Source organism: Rhipicephalus microplus, chromosome 2, assembly GCF_043290135.1.
Source record: "Rhipicephalus microplus isolate Deutch F79 chromosome 2, USDA_Rmic, whole genome shotgun sequence".
Taxonomy (NCBI): domain Eukaryota; kingdom Metazoa; phylum Arthropoda; class Arachnida; order Ixodida; family Ixodidae; genus Rhipicephalus; species Rhipicephalus microplus.
Genome location: NC_134701.1, coordinates 136288306 through 136306547, shown reverse-complemented (window position 1 = coordinate 136306547; position 18242 = coordinate 136288306). Strand labels below are relative to the sequence as shown.

At 44.5% G+C, this 18242-nt stretch overlaps 1 protein-coding gene across 2 annotated transcripts; it reads left to right on the top strand.

Moving 5' to 3' along the window:
• The first annotated feature begins 651 nt into the window (after window positions 1–651).
• LOC119169743 (uncharacterized) lies at window positions 652–17471 on the top strand. Of its 2 annotated transcripts, XM_037420766.2 has the most exons (4): window positions 653–1142; window positions 4612–4755; window positions 11304–12183; window positions 17251–17471. In XM_037420766.2, exons 1-4 carry the CDS (start codon window positions 884–886, stop codon window positions 17438–17440), a joined length of 1473 nt encoding a protein of 490 aa, XP_037276663.2. In that variant the 5' UTR covers window positions 653–883; the 3' UTR covers window positions 17441–17471. The 2 variants fall into 2 exon arrangements, with proteins under 2 accessions (XP_075740098.1, XP_037276663.2); XM_075883983.1 differs by lacking the exon at window positions 11304–12183 and having other exon boundaries at window positions 652–1142.
• The last annotated feature ends 771 nt before the right edge of the window (window positions 17472–18242 follow it).

Genomic DNA, 18242 nt, shown 5'->3' with positions numbered 1-18242 from the left:
GACAGCACCTTGGAAGCGACCGGTCAATTCGGCTTGTTAATTCCTTGAAGCCTATGCAGGATACTTACACGAGGGCGTGCACCTCCTTTTTATGACTTTCGGTGAACGGCATGGGGGGCATGGCCACTACAGGCCCGGTGAGTACCGAGCAGGAGCACGCTTCACCTGCCCACCACCTCCGCATGCAGCACTCGCGCTCCCTCCCCTATGTCCTTCCTTTCTCAATCGCGCTCATTGGCGGTGCCTACCCTCCTCGAAATGGCGTCACTTGCGCTGGAACCGCTGACCGATGGTCACTTTTCACAATTTACGAGATATGTAAGGATTTCACCTCAATAAGCGCGACATCATTGCGCATTGCTGCCGCAAACATCCATCTTCCTGGCTCGACTGTGCCATAACAGAAGCGAATTCACTGCTACAAAACATTCCTAATTAGTTCTGTAACAGATGGCCTCGCACTTTTTCATTCTGCCCTGGGCAAAGTGGAGAAGGAAATTACGTTCCACATCGACAGACGCAGCTGGAACAGATGCGTCGGCACATGCTTGTTTTACACCAGCTGGAGCACTCGTGCTCTGAAAACAACCTCGACCGTCAGTCATGACCTCTATGCGCCGCTACTTTATAGGCTTTTTTATTAGCACTGTTTTCCTGTGGTGCACCTACTTTTGCTCCTACAAATCATTACACCGCAGTTCTTAAAAGTACTGGCTTCTAATGCAATCTAACTTTTATTGGATTGGAAAACGTAGTATAGCATTCCACCGAAGAAGGTGGAGCCCTGGTATGTGGCTTTTCTAAGGTATTCTTCGGAGCTGTGGCTCCACTATCCTCCTACGCCCAAGAATCACGGAACAGGGTAACTCGTCTCCACGGAGTCATGCCTGGCTCCCTCACACCGGGAACAACCGCAAATGAATCACCCGGACCCGAGTCTTCAGCCGGCCGCAAGGTAGCCAGCCACTTGCAAGATCGCTGCTGGATCATTCCGTTCGTTGCCGCTTGCGTGACGTTCCTTACAACCATCATCGAATCTAACCGAGGTTACCTGTACGTGCTGTTCATGGAGGAATACCACGCCGACCACGCCACGGCGTCGTGGCCAGGCAACATTCTCCTGTCGGCCAGTCATCTCTCAGGTATCGGACCCACCATTTGCTTGCCATTCCAGTAGCGAAGAGACGTTCCGTGTGAACAGCACCATAAAATTACAAGCATCGCGATGATGCTCGGGCGACATGGATTAAATTTCATGGCTTAACGTACCTACATCAATCTAAAGACAGGTGCTTTTGCATATTAAGCCTATCTAAATACACTTCCACTTCCTAGAATCATCCTGCCCGCTTGTGCTTAGTAGCCAATCAGTGAGGCCACTGCGCCTGCATCGTGAGATTATGGTGAGGAAATGATGAAGCGAGCCTCCTTGCGGTCTGTGTATTATGGTAAGCATACTTATACTTCTTGATTGTTAATGCCAAAGTAAACGAACTGAACGGAAAAACAATCCGGCTGTGCTGCTCACAAACTGCACACCAATATACGATTTGCAACTTGAAACACGTCTACGCTCTGTTATAATAGTATCACAATCTTTCTTCAAGTTTTGTTATCGCCCCGTTACACTAAGTAATTCTCAGCGCAAATCGCGCCTGTACTGTTCGAAAACCTCCGGGTCTGTAGTAGATCATTTCGTTAAGTTTACGCGCACAATGCGAATATTGCAGATTATTCTGGAAGCTACGTGAGCGCTAGCGATAGCGCTGGAACATTCGACGGTACATGTATAAATGTGAACGCACTTAAGCGTTTGTCGGTTGATCGATGGCCTACGCTCTGTTTGCCGCTATCAGTGTCATATATATATATATATATATATATATATATATATATATATATATATATATATATATATATATATATATATATATATATATATATATATATATATATATATATATATATGTGTGTGTGTGTGTGTGTGTGTGTGTGTGTGTGTGTGTGTGTGTGTGTGTGTGTGTGTGTGTGTGTGCGTGTGCGTGTGCGTGTGCGTGTGCGCGTGTGTGTGTGTGTGTGTGTGTGTGTGTGTGTGTGTGTGTGTGTGTGTGTGTGTGTGTGTGTGTGTGTGTGTGTGTGTGTGTGTGTGTGTGTGTGTGTGTGTGTGTGTGTGTGTTTCCTCTCTCTCTACCTTATCTTTCCTGTCACTATTTTCCCACCACCAGTGCTCGGTAGCAAACTGGATGCCAATATCTGGTTAACCTCCCGGCCTTCCTTTCTCTCTCTCTCTCTCTCTCTCTAGCGCATGAAATCTTTCTGAACTATCTCTGCACCAACTGGCCACTACGGGGCCTTAAAGGTGCAGTAGTGTCTGTGCCTTTTGTAGTGGGTGACTGGCTTCAAGCTATGAAGTCATCATGATTATCCCATGTTCTGACGCCCGATGGCAATGTACGCTTGTACCACGCTTTGTTAGGGCAATATTTCAGGTTGTATTATGAAGCATGTACACAGGACACATGTGTGTACAAAGCAAGATAGTTACTTTCACTGCATTTCCAAGCAGAGCAAGTCAATTTCGGTGCATTTGCAAGCAGAGGCGTGGCTGTGTAATAGAACACCCGCTTCCGCGCAAGCGGGTGCTCTATTATGCAGCCACGCCTGTTTAGATTCCCAATTAGAACCGAAATGTTTTGTTTTTCTTTTTTGCATCTTCGATTTTTCGGTCACGCAAAGATGAGTTTTCGCTCACAAGGAACGACGCCGATTCCGACGCCGGAATTTGTGCGAAACTAGCTCGTTAACGTTATCGCGGTGATATTTGAATAGTGGCCGTAGCGACCAAAAAAAGTTTGGTACGCTTGTCGAATGTCACCAATCAAGGCAGCAACATTTTAGTGTTCATATCTTCTCATGGGACAGGTTAGACTATAGTCTAACCTGTCCCATTCGATCTCATACATTCTGGGTATTCTGGGTACATTCTGACGATCGGGGTGCATTGCTCACAATTTATATATAGATTATGTGCGCAATGTACCCAGAAGGACAATGGGCAGTGTAAAGCTTTTGTACGAGGGGTCTTGCAAATTGGTATTCGGCATGCCCGAGCCTTGATTGTAGCAGTACTGTTTGCTTCGCTACCATTCTTAGGCGATGCGAAATGAATGATCACTTCTCTGGTCAATGCGTGCCTGAGTCCAAAGGAGTGCACGCAAGTTAGGACACTTCTGCGTTTCCTCGTGTAACACGGCTTCGATGGGCCGAAATAGTATTGCGAAATGCGACTTATTCTTTTTGAGATAATGAGAAGCAGGTGGTCATCAGGAAGGGGAGAACCATGTTTTACATGTGAATTCAGAGTCTGTTAACCACGATGAATGTCGAGGTCGAAGGTGATCGCTCGATAACAATACTTTCAGTAGTTTTGGCCCCACTACGAATTCCAAATGATGTGTGCACACTTGGATTTTAGTCTTGCACCAGACTTGATCCTAACAGTCAACAGTGAAAGACTGTAGGCAAGCATCCCAGCAAAACTTGTGCAAGCATGTGGTGAGAACATCACTTTGTTCGAGACAGGTACAATCAGAATTCTATGAAATATAGCGAATTACAAGGCTTGTTATTGACAATCTTTGTTTTATAAGTGGCAGTTTTCATTTGGCAGAAAGCTTGTGTGATAACACACACCGTGTTCCCACCTGTCATCGCCATCTTCCCTGCCCTACGTAGTCAGGCCATGCCAACATAATATAGACCTTTCGGCTTGCTCGTACGTCACTTTGCAGGTTTTTCCATGTAATGGCAAAACTGGCGCTTTGTGCGGGCCAGTTATTCTCTGCTACATCCTCCTCCTTGTTGATCTACACAAAGAAACCATTAGAATGAGTATGCAAGCGATCTTCTTCAGAAATGAGTGGTATATTACGTATATACTGAGTTATGGCGAATTTCATTGGGAGAGCAGGAGCCCCTAAAAGCACGCTTAAAGTGCTCTCTTCAGAGCCGGCATGTTTCAGTGGTCAAACAGGTGCAGGAGGACTGTCATTCATTGGTAGAGCGAGAGTGCTTCAGCTGCGCCGAGAGCAGTCAGGAGCAGTTCGCAGGGCCCTCGCCTGAAAAGCGGAGTAGGTGCAGTACGACGAGTCACGTGGTCCTTGAACGTCACAGTTTCCGAATTTATCTTCAGCGGCAAGTGCGGCGGCAACGGTACCAACCGTGTGTAGTTTGACACCGCTGTTTTGTACGAATGGCTACGATGAGAGCTGAACATTTGACGAATGAGCCATTGCACAAGCGTATACTAGGTATTAGGATAATGAAGAATATGTGGCTGACCGATTACACGCGTGTTTTGCTGCTGCCCCAGAAAGAATATGCCGGGTTTGGGATGTTTCACTCATATGGTCTCCCTACTCGCCACCTTCTCACCTGCCGTCCGGGAACGCGGTGCATTCCAGTGGCAGGTTGAGTGGCCCTGCTCTCAGTGCTCTGCCCCCTACTCCGGTTATCTCAATGGAATTCGCCATTATTGCGCAGCACTCCCTGCAACGCGCACGTTCTGATTTTTCAAATAACATTCATAACGTAAATTGTTTTTACTTGCAGGCTTCGTCATCGTGCTTCTTCAGAACAAGCTCTCGGTCTTCGTCATAGGACTCTTCGTTGTCGCACTGTCGGCCATCGCAGTCATTGGTGGCGCCTTCTGTCCTGACATGGCGTGCATGTCAGTGACGGTAGGTGGACTGTATGGTGAGTATTCCGATTGCAATAGTTAGTGTACATTGTATCTCACTCAGGACGCTTTTAGTAAGTCATCTTTCAAGATCGGCAAAGTCGATGTTCATTGTAACGAGGCACAGTCGACCACAAAAGTTTACGGACCACGCGATCACGTGACGAAAGGCCTCTTCGAGGCACTTCCGCTATGTCAGCGGCACTCAATAGCACCGTTGTGCCAGAGCAGCATCCCTCCCTTAACCTATGGTCTATCTCTTTTCTGAGTAGAAATAATTTTCACCTTTTATTTTTTTATTCTACCGCGTTTTTTTGGGCCTCTCCGTCTACGTGCTGCTGCTTCGAGACCAGTATATGAGCTTATCTCTTATCAGTCGCAATCTTTGTCACAAACTCATAACTAGCCAACGGAACGTCGTTTGAGGCCCATCATGATAGCTTTGATTGGGCTATGAAAATAGAAAAGGGGCGGTCATACTGCAGATAAGCACTGAGCATAAAAACTGCGAACTAACAGTGCGCTACGCGGAAGTATAAAACTGAGAGGCCAGGGAATAACAAAAAGTCCTGTTTCCAGCTTAGCACTGCGGTCGATGGTAGATGGCGCACCGCTAGGGGGCACGAACAAGCAATTTGACGCGCGCTCACGTGGATCGCAAACTTTTCTTGTTCACAGTACATCTCGCTGATGTATAATCGCGTATCTTTCGTCCATACAAATAACTCTATTTACGTCACTTAAAACACTTTAGCGTAGGTGTTTTGTACTTGCCAAGGTTTAGGTGTTTTGTACTTGCTTTTTATGTCCATGCGCTCTTTTGCACAATAATACCAGTCGTAAATATCTACTTCCGAAAAAACGTCATGTTTAACTCGCTTCAAGTTGTCATTGACACATAATAGTCGGTCAGTTCAAACCACTTCACGTTTTGCAAGTTTAAACAAGGTCAGCAAAAAACGAATCTTTCTAAGCTAATCTATATTTGCAAATAAAAAAAAACTTGGCAGATCCCACGTACAGTGGGAATCGATGATATGCAAAGCACGAATGAGGAAGGTAAATATGTCACTTTAAAATCACCATAACGTTATGAGGTGGAGGTATATTATGCCGTACATGACTTCCGTGTCATGATTATCATGTTTTAATGTATCATTTACCTTCGTCGTCTATTCACGTCACGTGATGCCAAATTCAGTATATGTGAAGCTATCTAAACGGTCGCGAGCACGCTATGAACGTGGTATGTTGTCATGTTCTTGCATGACACGTGTGTCAGGATTATCATGTTTGCAACAGTTATATACCTTCGTCACCCATTGACGTTACGTAACACCAAATTTGGTATATGTGGAGCTATTGAAATGGCCGCGAATGCATCATGAAAGGCCCAATATACTCCAACGTGACGTCGACGCGCGCACATGCTGGGCAAAGCGACGCTACACGTTAGCAAAATGCGGGAACTATATAGTTTCACGCCAGGCGCAACGGGCGCGACCAGTGTCCATCGGCACGGCCCGATGGCAACCGGCGCGAAATGCAACATGCTGCATTTCGCGCCAATGCATTACCCAGGCAGCACTGCGTCTGCCTCTTTTCGTGACGGAGGGACGCTGGACGCAATGAAACGCGCATGCGTCAAAGCAACGCCGCGTGGCGCGCACCTTCGAGTATATGGCAAGACCGGCACCTGCCATGGCCACGCCGGCGTGACGCGACGAAACGAACGCCGGTGTGCACGCGCGCCGTGTCACGTCGAAGTGTATTGGCGCCTTGACTGTGCCATGTAGTCGTGTTGTCACATGACACGCATTTCATGATTATCATGTTTGCACCTCTCACATACCTTCGTCATCCCTTGACGTCACGTAATACCGAATTTGATACATGTAAAGCTAGTGAAGCGGCCGCGAGCGCACCATGGGTGTAGCATGTAGTCATGTTGTTACATGACATGCATCTCACGATTATCATGTTTGCACTAGTCACATACCTTTGTCGTTCATTCACGTACCGTAATACCAAGTTTTGTATATGTGATGGTAGCGAAATGGCCGCGAGCGCATCATGAGCGTGGCATGTAGTCGTGTTTTTACATGACACGCTTGTCATAATTTTCATGTTAGGGTCTGTCGCTTGCGTTTGTCATGCAATCATATCACAGTATACCAGTTTTGCAACATGTTATGCGAACGAAACCTCGGCAAGAGCAGCAAGACCATGAAGTGTAAATCATGACTTTATGACATACATATCACGATTTTCATGTTTTGACTAATCAAATAGGCTCGTATTACAGTAATATTATGCCATACCAAGCTTGGTATCAATACCGTTATCCAAAAGGCCAGGAGTGCTAAAAGTCGTAGGTGGCTAGATAGATGATAGATACGCTCAAAGTCGCCAAAGTTCGCCAAGAAATGCCTAGCATTTAAAAAAATTCAAGACCTCATATGACATGTTAACAGCAAAGATGAAGGTGAATGTGCAAAAGATTAAAACAATTTAGGTAGTCCGGTGAAAAAGCCACAGTTCACGAGAAATGGCTGGTTCCGAGAATTTGTGGAAGAGCGTATACGTCAAATATTAATGAAGAAACCATCGTGAGTAGAAGTACTCCCTTGAAAAATAAGAATTGGCCGATGCGCGTACAGTAGACGTTCTCACTATTGACCAGTACCTAGCGCTGTCGCTAAAGCGAATAGTGTGCAGTTATTGATTTTTTTTCGTTTTTAGCTGACAAGGATTCAAGGCCCGATGGTAAAAAAGTGATAGCAGTGACTTCAAGAGATATGAAAATGAATGGCGAAGTTGAATAGAAACAAATGGAGGTAGCTGACATAGAATGTAGGATCTAGTAGATAGCATCTAGGAAATAGTAAAGAATAAGAAGGAAAAGATGAACCTGGTCACTTAAGTAGCGTAGCAGACAAGTCACATCTTATATTTTGCGTATATCGACTAGTCGAGTGCTTGTACAGTGTATAAATCACAAGAACTACTGCATGCGTCACAGAAATGCGCAAGAAGGACAAGAACTATCAGAAGAGAACATTGTGCTCGTCTTTTTTTTTCTTTTTCTTTTGAGAGCATTGTGAGTGGTTTTTAAATAACCAGTGGTTATCCTGCCTACGCACTGCATGCCCGGCCCACATCCACCTCTTGATTTCAACTATGAAATTCTTAACCCCCGCTCGTTCCCTGTGCCACTCTGCTCTCTTCTTCGCTAGCACGATATTTCTCTTCCTCTCAAGTCTGTTCCATTTCAAGTACGACAAACCAAATCGTCCAATTTTCAACACTTGTTGCTCATGGCGTTATAAAATCGGCCGTCTTTGAGTACAAATACTTGACGTGCTGCGCCCCACTTCTCCGAACAATAGACTTCTGTCATTATGATCATCGCTGTAGTGCTGCTGATGTACTTTCTGGCCCATAACATTCGTGCGTCAGGGAGGCGTGTCCTTTCTGTTACGCCCGTATGCAGACTTGCTGATCTGTTTATCAGCTACGCCATTACTTTGATTCAATACCACGAGGTAAGAACTGTTGCTCAGTTTTTTGCACTCCACTCACAGGCCTTTGAAGTAAATTACTTGCGAGGGTATGAATTTTACGGCATTTACAGTGGGTTAACACTGCGAGGAGGCATATAAAGGATGAGCACACTCCTGTCTACGCTTCACAGTCTTGTGTACTTCTCCCGCTTGCGTTCCATCCTGCACGCAGTTTTATATTAGCTTAATACACACACCTTACATTCACCTCGTCATCTTTATAACACACCACGCGAAATATTTTTCTCCGCTTCACAATCCAGACACTGCAGCGTCAAACCTTACTAGACTATGAAAAGAAAAACACCAAATTGGATAGCTAATTTACTTTCACGCTGTAAGCATTATAAAAGAGCTAGAAGCAATGCCACAGAAGAAGAGCATTGAGAAGAACACTGGACAACATATGTCTACCCTTATTCTCGGTCCTCGTTTTTAGCGCTGTGAAAATCATTAGAGAAATAATCGACTATAAGAGTACAGATTGCATCTCCGATTGAAGTTGGCTGTACTGGGGAGTATAGAAGTAGGCTGGCAGGATACGTCGCAACCTTCAAATTAGATTTACCGAAATCTATGGAAGTAGGATCATATTCGCAGTGTGTGTTCGGTTTTTGCAGAGCTTCTCATATATTATGTTTGCTTAGACTAATAGTGTACACCTTCATTTGCGCCACAGTACAGATCTAAACTATTCATTAGCTGCGCAGAATACATCCTTAGCATTCTGATTATGCTGGACATGCATGCACCTGTGAAGCGTATTTTTCAACATTTTTTTTTTGGAAATCATGCTTTCCCTGAAATATGTGGGGCAATATACTGAGAAATAACAAAAAGAGAAGGACAGCTGGGTGTCGCGAAGAACAATTTACACCGACATTCAACGCTTCATTGACTCTTTGGGCACAAGGCACCTAGAGCCTGCTCATATGATGTCATAGACACCGTAATATAGGCAAATGCCTATTTTGTTTTTTGTGTTCCTATCATGTCATTTTGATATATGAACATGAATTAGAGGGTAGGAAGAGGTTTTATAGTGTTCTTATAGTGCCTCTAAATGCCTATTTTGGACGTTGGTGCCTAAATTTCTGTAAGTGCCAATAAATGCCTGTTTTGAAGAATAAAGCCCGCATAAACGCTATTTAAGCTTTAATATTGCTTTCAAGTACTCCTGGAGCACGGTATTTATGTTACCCGGCAAAATTGACCGTTCGGAACACTGTGAGACGCAACCTTTACTTCATTTTATAAGTAATTTTCAGCACTGTCAAGCTTACAAGGTGTTTTACGCATCAGTAAGGTCAATTATCCTCTACACAAGTATTCATCCGCGTCGCGTCGTCTGGTCGGCATCTCTTCGGCGTCTGCTCGCTTGCGTAGGAAGCAGAATCTGCTTCTGTGCAGGGGCACGACGATGAAGAATGAATAATAAACTGTAGTGTCATAAGGGGAAAGTAAAGAGTAGACAAAAAAACCATATCCATGTGTTTTTTTATTTATTCGTCATTCACTTTCTAAATGGCACTTCATTAGGCAACGAGAAATTTTACTTGGACAGTGGAAATTGTTGCGTCCCCAATGAAAAGCTTTGTATCACTAGAATTTTTTGATCGGTTAGTTACAACCTGCGAAAGCGTGATGTGAGGAGATGAGCTTGAAACCTTCGCCACTCACTCAACGTAGACTTCGCCAACCCATTTCCTGCCCTGCCCTATTTGGTATCGGAGCAACTCGGAGCTGGAGGATCAAACGACATGGACGCATCAGCACGTCATGCGCACGTAAGGTGTATGCTTATGACCTGCCCCTGCCAGGCCGTGCAAGCAAGCGTTGTTTGGTCATTTCGACGTTCTCTGTATTGTGCTGCCTGCTTCCGATGGTTGTATCCCTCTATTCACGTAGGCGTTTGAAGAGGCTGGCATGGATCACGTATTTTTACTACGATACACAGCATCGCAATGTTACAACTCCTTTAAGGAACGATGCACTAAAAACACGTCAAGCGTTGGGAATGCTGGCACCGGCACGATGCGAGAACACTAACGCAAACTAAATGGAGGCAGCTTAGTCTCGCATCTTGCTCGATATGAAGTTAAAAAAATAATGCGCACAGATTCTGCGTGTTTTAATATTTCTGTCAACGTTCATACTGTCATTCAGTCAATAGATTGCACAAATTACACACGTCATCTCGAATAGTTCTCGCAGTGTCAAGTACTACTTTGACGAACGCAGGACCTCCACCACGTTGGGGCACGCGCCCTTGAGATGAAGGTCAAGCAGTGTTCAGTCTGGCATTTCGATCACCTCTTTGTAGCACTCGTAGCACTGCGAATCTTGGCAGATGACATCGTGAGCGCCCAGTGCATGCATTTTGCTTCGCTGCTCGATATTTTCAAACCTGCGTAACGGCCCTTTAAGGTGTTCACAAACAGAAGAAAATTTGAGCCTGTGTGGTTAGACCAACTTAATACGAGGCAAAAAGATCTTTTTGGCCTATTGCACTCCGGCTATTTACCCCTGTGTTGCCCTTCTCAGCCATGCCGAAAAGAAAAAGACCGAGAAGCATGTTTATTCGATGGCGGACACTTAACTCACCATGCTGTACTAGAAATGGAGAGATCGTATTCTGTGAACCCTGCGGAAAAAAATACATGGCTATGCTGAACCATTACGCTTTTCTACCATGATAAATTAAAGCACTTTTGTTTACTTTCTTGCCGAAAACACAGATACGTACCCCACGTTTTTTTTAACATTTTGAATTTTGTCAAAGTTTATTGTACCTATGTTAACGATTTTAAAAGTCCAAAGCAGTGTTTTGCCCGTCTATTTTTGGTGCCTAAAACCCAATTTTTTATTGCCTATAAATTTGGCCTCCAAGTCATATCATTTGGGTATTATAAGCACATTTCACCTCTGTGCAAAGATTGATGTGCCTAACTTGGAATAATTTTTAAAAACGTGGGCTCCAAATCTTCTCTTTGCAATTTCAGGCTTGGGATACGGAGCCAGCCTGACATCCTTCGCCATCTACACGGTGATCTATTTTGAAAAATACGTGGCCACAGCCACCGCCCTGAAGTACGCCGCTTGGTCGGCGTCAGGCCTTGTGGGTCCGTCGATCGTCTCTTTGCTCGTCAACTACTACGGACTTCCCGGAACGCTCCTCTTAATCGGTGCTATTATGTTGAACGGCCTACCGCTAATCATGCTCATCAGGCATCCGCGTCCGCTGAAGCTGTGGTGTTCGCCGAGCCTCTATAAGCCGAAGCCAACCTTATCTTCGCCTTCTGGCGAGCACCATGACAAGACGGACCATTGCGCAAAACAGCCCTCGTCCCCCTCGTCTACAGCGGCTCTTTCACCTTTGCCAAAAAGCATAAACAGACTCGGTTTGACAGCGAAAAAAAGTGGCGGCGTTGTTCCGGAAGCCGGAGTTTTTCGTGTTACTTTTTGTGTACGCGCTGTACGACTGGACCGGCACTCTTCACTCGACCACTTGCGTGGACTATGGACGCGACAAGGGAACCTCGCTGGAGACCGCCAAGTACGTTCTCACCTGCAATGCCTTCGGTCACATCGTAGGCAGAGTCGGCCTGAGCTTCGCCTCGGACAAGATACCGTTCAGCCACTGCCCTATGGCCGCCGCCTGCCTTGTAGCATCGTGCCTGTCATTCGTGGGTTGTTCGGTTGTCTCGTCGTTCACGTCATTCATGGTGCTCAACAGTTTGCTCGGTGTCAGCCAGGGCTACGTGACCTGCATAAGAAGCGTCCTCATCAGTCAGTACCTCAGCGTTCAGCGCCTACCAGCCTTCTTCGCTTTTCTGGGTGTATTGCTCATACCCATTGCGCTCAGTGGTCCGAGTATTTTGGGTAAGACAGCTGAGGCTTGTGAGCCAATTCGCAATTTGTATACAGGCGTAATTTTACACTCCTGTAATTACAGTAATAATAGAACGATGTCATTCCCGAGAATTCTATCAAATACATGAAGTTGTATAGCCGAAATCTGGGAAACATGAAATTGAAGTTGAGTGTCGTGCAATAGGTATGACCGACACTGTGGGACCAGGCTTGCCGCTGTCGATGTTTGGCCACAATTTGGCCTCATTGGCTTAAGAACGCGAGTGGTGGAGGGGAAGGTTGAACCACACGCGGAAGGCAGAGGTTCTGTAAGAAAGTGCTACTGACATTCTAGGCACGTGACGTTCTGGAGATGCCGGCACCTTCAAGTGAGAACGGTTTTCGCTTATCGCAAAACATGTGCAATAACCAAGGCGACAGAAAATGAAACTTCAACTCACACAAATGACCTAAATAATCAGTGTGTACATCACGTCATTACAAACAAACGGAGCACATCAGCATGAAGCGCAGTAACGTAACAACAATACTCCACACAGAAATTGGTCAGGTGACACGGCATGTTCACAAGAATGCCTGGTAAGCTATAAACGTAGATTTCTTATTTTTCTCTTTCTGGTTGGTGAAGATCCGATTTGCTATACTCTATAGGGAGGGTAGCCAACGTCGTCTTCCTTAGCTTCTGCCCTATCACCCAAGCAAAAACTTAAATTCTGTTCAAAATTGGCTGATGCATCTACATTGTATGTTTATTGCACATATTCAAGATGTCAACACTTCCTGAACACATTGCACTTTTTAATATAATGATAATTGTTGGTGTTTGACTTCCCAAAACTACTATATCATTGTGAGAGATGACGTTGAGAAGGGCTCCGAAAATTTTGACCATGCTGTTGTTTAACGTGCACTGACATCGCACAGAACACGTGCCTCTTCCGTTTTGCCTCCATCGAAATGCGACAGCCACGGCCGGAATCGAACCTACGACCTTCGGGTAAGCAGCCAAGCACCCTAGCCAATGTTCCACCAAGGCATATTGTACCTGAAAAACATCGAGCAGATACCAGTGTTGTGGGAGCCGATTTCATGCGAAGCAACCAGCGAGAAGTTCCTACGCCAAACTATCTTTCGTTGAACCTGAAGTACTGTGACATGGGTCGAGGTGTTCGCGTAATTTGTGTAGTTGGCGTATACTATGTGCTTTCCAGGCTCCTCGCCTACACTAACGCCCAAAGTTCTACCTTATAGTCTTATGTAACGTGGGCATTCAAGTTAGATCACAGACAGCAGTTTTGTCGAAATGAAGCGCACACTATACTGGGCACTTCACTCTTATATGTGCATCATCGCACTGCGTACGATGCGATGATATGCATATCATGAGTAGCAGCCGTTCACGTATTCCTCTTTGGTCAAGCAACTCTTGGCTGTAGCTTCATCGGTGTACATGTGTAGTGATTATTTCATTGATACAAATCTCCATAGTCAATACTACAACCCCAAACGACGTTGGCTTGGCATGACGCCTGTTCTTCCGTAGTCGTTTCGAGCTTCGGCGCAGCTCTGTGGTAGAACGCTTTACTGCCACGCAGAATGCATCTGCTCGTCTCCTGTTCGAACCGTAATATTTAGTGTGATAGCAACTATATGGACTTTCTTGGCTGCATTTTTCCGCCGGCGTCCACGTCCCCATCACTCACCGTACATGTATATACGTATATACGTATATATATAAGTATATACGTATATACATATATATATATATATATATATATATATATATATATATATATATATATATATATATATATATATATATATATATATATATATATATATATATATATATATATATATAGTTATAAACTTCGAGAATAGTGCAGTATAGGAAACAAAACAATAAAATATTTATTTAATCCTAACAGTTTCGGCTGGTGGACCAGCCTTCTTCGGAGGATGTAAGTGAAATGATACAAGTTCCCGTAGCAGAGGGTCACCCTCACAGTTTAAAGACCCTCTCTGCCTCTCTGTCTTTTTCTCTCTGTCTTTTTCTCTCTCTCTTTTTTCTCTCTCTCTTTTTCTCTCTCTCTTTTTTCTCTCTCTCTTTTTTTCTCTCTCTCTTTTTTTGGAGGGTCTTTAAACTGTGAGGGTGACCCTCTGCTACGGGAACTTGTATCATTTCACTTACATCCTCCGAAGAAGGCTGGTCCACCAGCCGAAACTGTTAGGATTAAATAAATATTTTATTGTTTTGTTTCCTATACTGCACTATTCTCGAAGTTTATAACTTTTATTACGGTAGCCGGAAGAAACTCTGATCATCTATTTCATCTATATATATATATATATATATATATATATATATATATATATATATGTGTGTGTGTGTGTGTATATGTATGTATATATATATATATATATATATATATATATATATATATATATATATATATATATATATATATATATATATATGTGTGTGTGTGTGTGTGTGTGTGTGTGTGTGTGTGTGTGTGTGTGTGTGTGTGTGTGTGTGTGTGTGTGTGTGTGTGTGAAAATGCAAGAAAGAAAAAAATCATAAAAAATTGGCCCCGTATCTACATGTTACACTGCAAATGCCGTCGAAAGACGATAGTCTTGCATCTTGAGAGAGTGAACAAAACGTTTATTTGATGTTCTGCGCAATAATATCGCTGAATGGTATTCTGGAGGCGCTGCGTTAGAGAGCCTCGAGCGTGCAGCGGAGGCGAACGAGCGCAGCAAGTCACGCCACACGTGAGACACGAGCGCTATCTGGCACTTATCTTGGAAAACGAAGCGCGCGCGCTCGGAGGTGATAAGGTGTAGAACGCAAGGCGACGGGTAAGTGCCACCGCCGTGTCGTCTTAGCAAAGCGTTGTAGCTTTTTCGTGCAAGCGTTGCATGGTCAGCGCAACGTGATAAACGCTACAGTCCTTAGAATTACTTATGTATGCCTTTTCTAGTAAGAGACACATATACAGAATATTGACGTGTTGTTCTGGTGCGTCTGATATGCGCAAGAATTGCTTTTTAATTGACAATCGCACAAGTGTGAACGCTCAATCTTGAGCTATATTGGTGGGTGCTGTGGATGGGGTCGGCTGTTTGGAGTATTGTTTTGCCACTTTGGTGTCGTTTAGTGTACCGTTAAGGGCGGACAGACAAACGTACAGACAGACAAACCAAAATTTGTGTTGAAGGTACCCACTATCGTCTTTAAAAACACCAGCGCGTGGAATCAAACTTCGGTCCTCTGAATCGTGAGTTGGAGGCGTTTACCACTGAGCCACCAAAAGCACGTCCTTGAACGTTTAAATGGCAAGCTATCTATATCTACCACTCACCGCTGCTGACGGGCATCTCGGGGGGAGGGGGGACTATCGTGTTTTCAGCATTACCAGCAAGAAGGTACAATGAGCATTTGTGTAGCAACATCGTCACGACCCTGCCGCCGCGTTCTTGTCTCCTACGCGCACTTTGCCCCGCAAACAACAGAAGGTCGACGCTCACTCCCACACCCTCATCTAGCGGTTGGGAGGATCGTACGACTTGGCTGGCATTTGGCTTTTACTGGAGCGATTCTGTTTTAGTTACCGTGCGTACAAAGGTCACTGCAATTGTTGCACAGTCTACGTTTGCGAAAAGAGGGTGCTTTTCAAACACAGCGAAGTAACAACTGAGACGCTTATTCGCGTTCATCTTTATTCGATAGTATGTTTCGTGCGTCATTTTTGTATGAGAAACGCGGGGCACGTTTTGATCTGTGTCCATTCTGCACGTGACCTTCCAGTTTGTTACTATTGCGTTCATTGCTTCGCCTTTGCGTCAAAGCTGTGACCTGTTTCATTATTTCCGCCCATCAGGATTTTAGGAGTGAAGCTCCTTAAGGCGTGGGCTGTGCGTCCCCTGTATGTAGCCACCTCTCGTTCAGTTCTAAGTATTACGCTAGCCACCGCCCGATCTAAAGGGTACAGCCATATCCATCTGTCCATCCGTCCGTCCATCCGTCCATCCATCCGTCCGTCCATCCATCCATCCATTCATCCATCCATCCATCCATCCGTCCATCCGTCCATCCGTCCGTCCGTCCGTCCATCCGTCCGTCCGTCCATCCGTCCATCCGTCCGTCCGTCCTTCCGTCCAAAAGATGCAAGATGTTATAAACTAGATGGCGGTACGTGTAGTTGATTAGGAAAAATGCGAGGTGTTATAAAATAGGAATGATGCCACATATGGCGCGTGTCATCGTTCGATATAGTGCCGCGACGTACGCTAGGGGGAGCGTTGCAATAAAATCGAGTGGGCAAAATGTACGGAGGATTTATGGTTTACCAGGTTTACCTCCGGAGCTTCGCCCACTCATCATCATTCAGTTCGTGGATATGGCGGCATTTTTTTCTTTCGTGCACAATGCTGCCTATGCCGGCATTGTGTTTTCTGCGCGTGGTTCCATAATGCTATTGCACCAATCTTTCAAAAGTGTATGAGAATCATTTCTTAGGCATACCCCCATTCCACGGACCCTGGTATGTGGGTATGCGCCCGACATGGCAGGCATGTCAGGTGTGACAGGTATGACAGGCATGTCATGTTGTCTATGTCACGACTTGCTAATCAATTAAGGCCTTCGTATTTTCGAGATCTCCAGTCTCCAGATGGATAGATAGATAGATAGATAGATAGATAGATAGATAGATAGATAGATAGATAGATAGATAGATAGATAGATAGATAGATAGATAGATAGATAGATAGATAGATAGATAGATAGATAGATAGATAGATAGATAGATAGATAGATAGATAGATAGATAGATAGATAGATAGATAGATAGATAGATAGATAGATAGATAGATAGATAGATAGATAGATAGATAGATAGATAGATAGATAGATAGATAGATAGATAGATAGATAGATAGATAGATAGATTCAAAGTACTTTTAGTGGGCTAGGAAATGCTTTTCATTTATTATCGCACGGCGGACATTGTGACAATCTTTCTTGTGCATACTGTTTTTCATTGTGCGCCGTTTTGTTCCTCATTACAGGATTCTTCAGGGACAATCTGGGCTCGTACGACAACATTTATCGACTATTGGGAGCAGCGAACTTCGTAGCGGCTGTTTTGCTATGCGTTCTAGCATGTCGAGACAGAGTGCGCCGAAGTACATGGAAGCTGAAACGGAGCCTAAATCCAACACCCAATGGTTTGCCAACGACACATTGAAGTTTATCTGAACAAGGGGCCGTATTTCTCGTCAAGAAATAAGCTGCGTAAAGCGTCCTGTAGTGTTCAATGTTTGTAAAGCAATGCGCAAGACTTCAGCCCACCCGGTCACCGCACTTGCAGAGATGCATGTACCAACTGAATCATAGGTCCCTCCTCGACTCCGTGGAGCGAATACAGTTGCGCAGTTTTGTGTAATCTGTACTGAACCCTTAGGGCAAACTTACGCAATATTAAAAAACTGCGTTCGAATCTTTCAGTGCCAAAACCACAATAGTTTCATGAGACACGCACGCTGTGCTCGAGCGCTCTCAATTAAAAAAAAATTACCAGACTTCGCTCAGCGGGAACATAAATTCAAGCATACTAGTAGTTTCTTTTTATTTTTGAGCCATATCGTCCACCTATTGAAATTCGGCCACTTCATCTGTTATGGATGCGTGACCTCGAGCTGTGCATTAAAGCCATGTTCACGAAGGTAGCGTAGCATTGTGAATGTCATATGCTAAAAAAAAGCGAGAACATGGTGGGCAGAAACCGCAAGAAAAGCGCAAAGTAACAATAGAAAGATTATTCTCAAAAATACACAGATATATAGAAATGCGAAGACACGTAGTGAAGGTCTGACGCACACCATACGCTTGTGAATCAAGTCTGATTGATTGATTGATTGATTGATTGATTGATTGATTGATTGATTGATTGATTGATTGATTGATTGATTGATTGATTGATTGATATGAGGGGTTTAACGTCCCAAAACCACCATATGATTATGAGAGACGCTGTAGTGGAGGGCTCCGGAAATTTCGA

Bases quoted from the DNA above. Each gene is read 5' to 3' on its own strand.
- LOC119169743 (XM_037420766.2), top strand. From the start codon at position 884: ATGCCTGGCTCCCTCACACCGGGAACAACCGCAAATGAATCACCCGGA. The intron at 1,143-4,611 runs GTATCGGACCCA...TTTTACTTGCAG, and splicing joins GTCGGCCAGTCATCTCTCAG to GCTTCGTCATCGTGCTTCTT. The intron at 4,756-11,303 runs GTGAGTATTCCG...TTGCAATTTCAG, and splicing joins GACGGTAGGTGGACTGTATG to GCTTGGGATACGGAGCCAGC.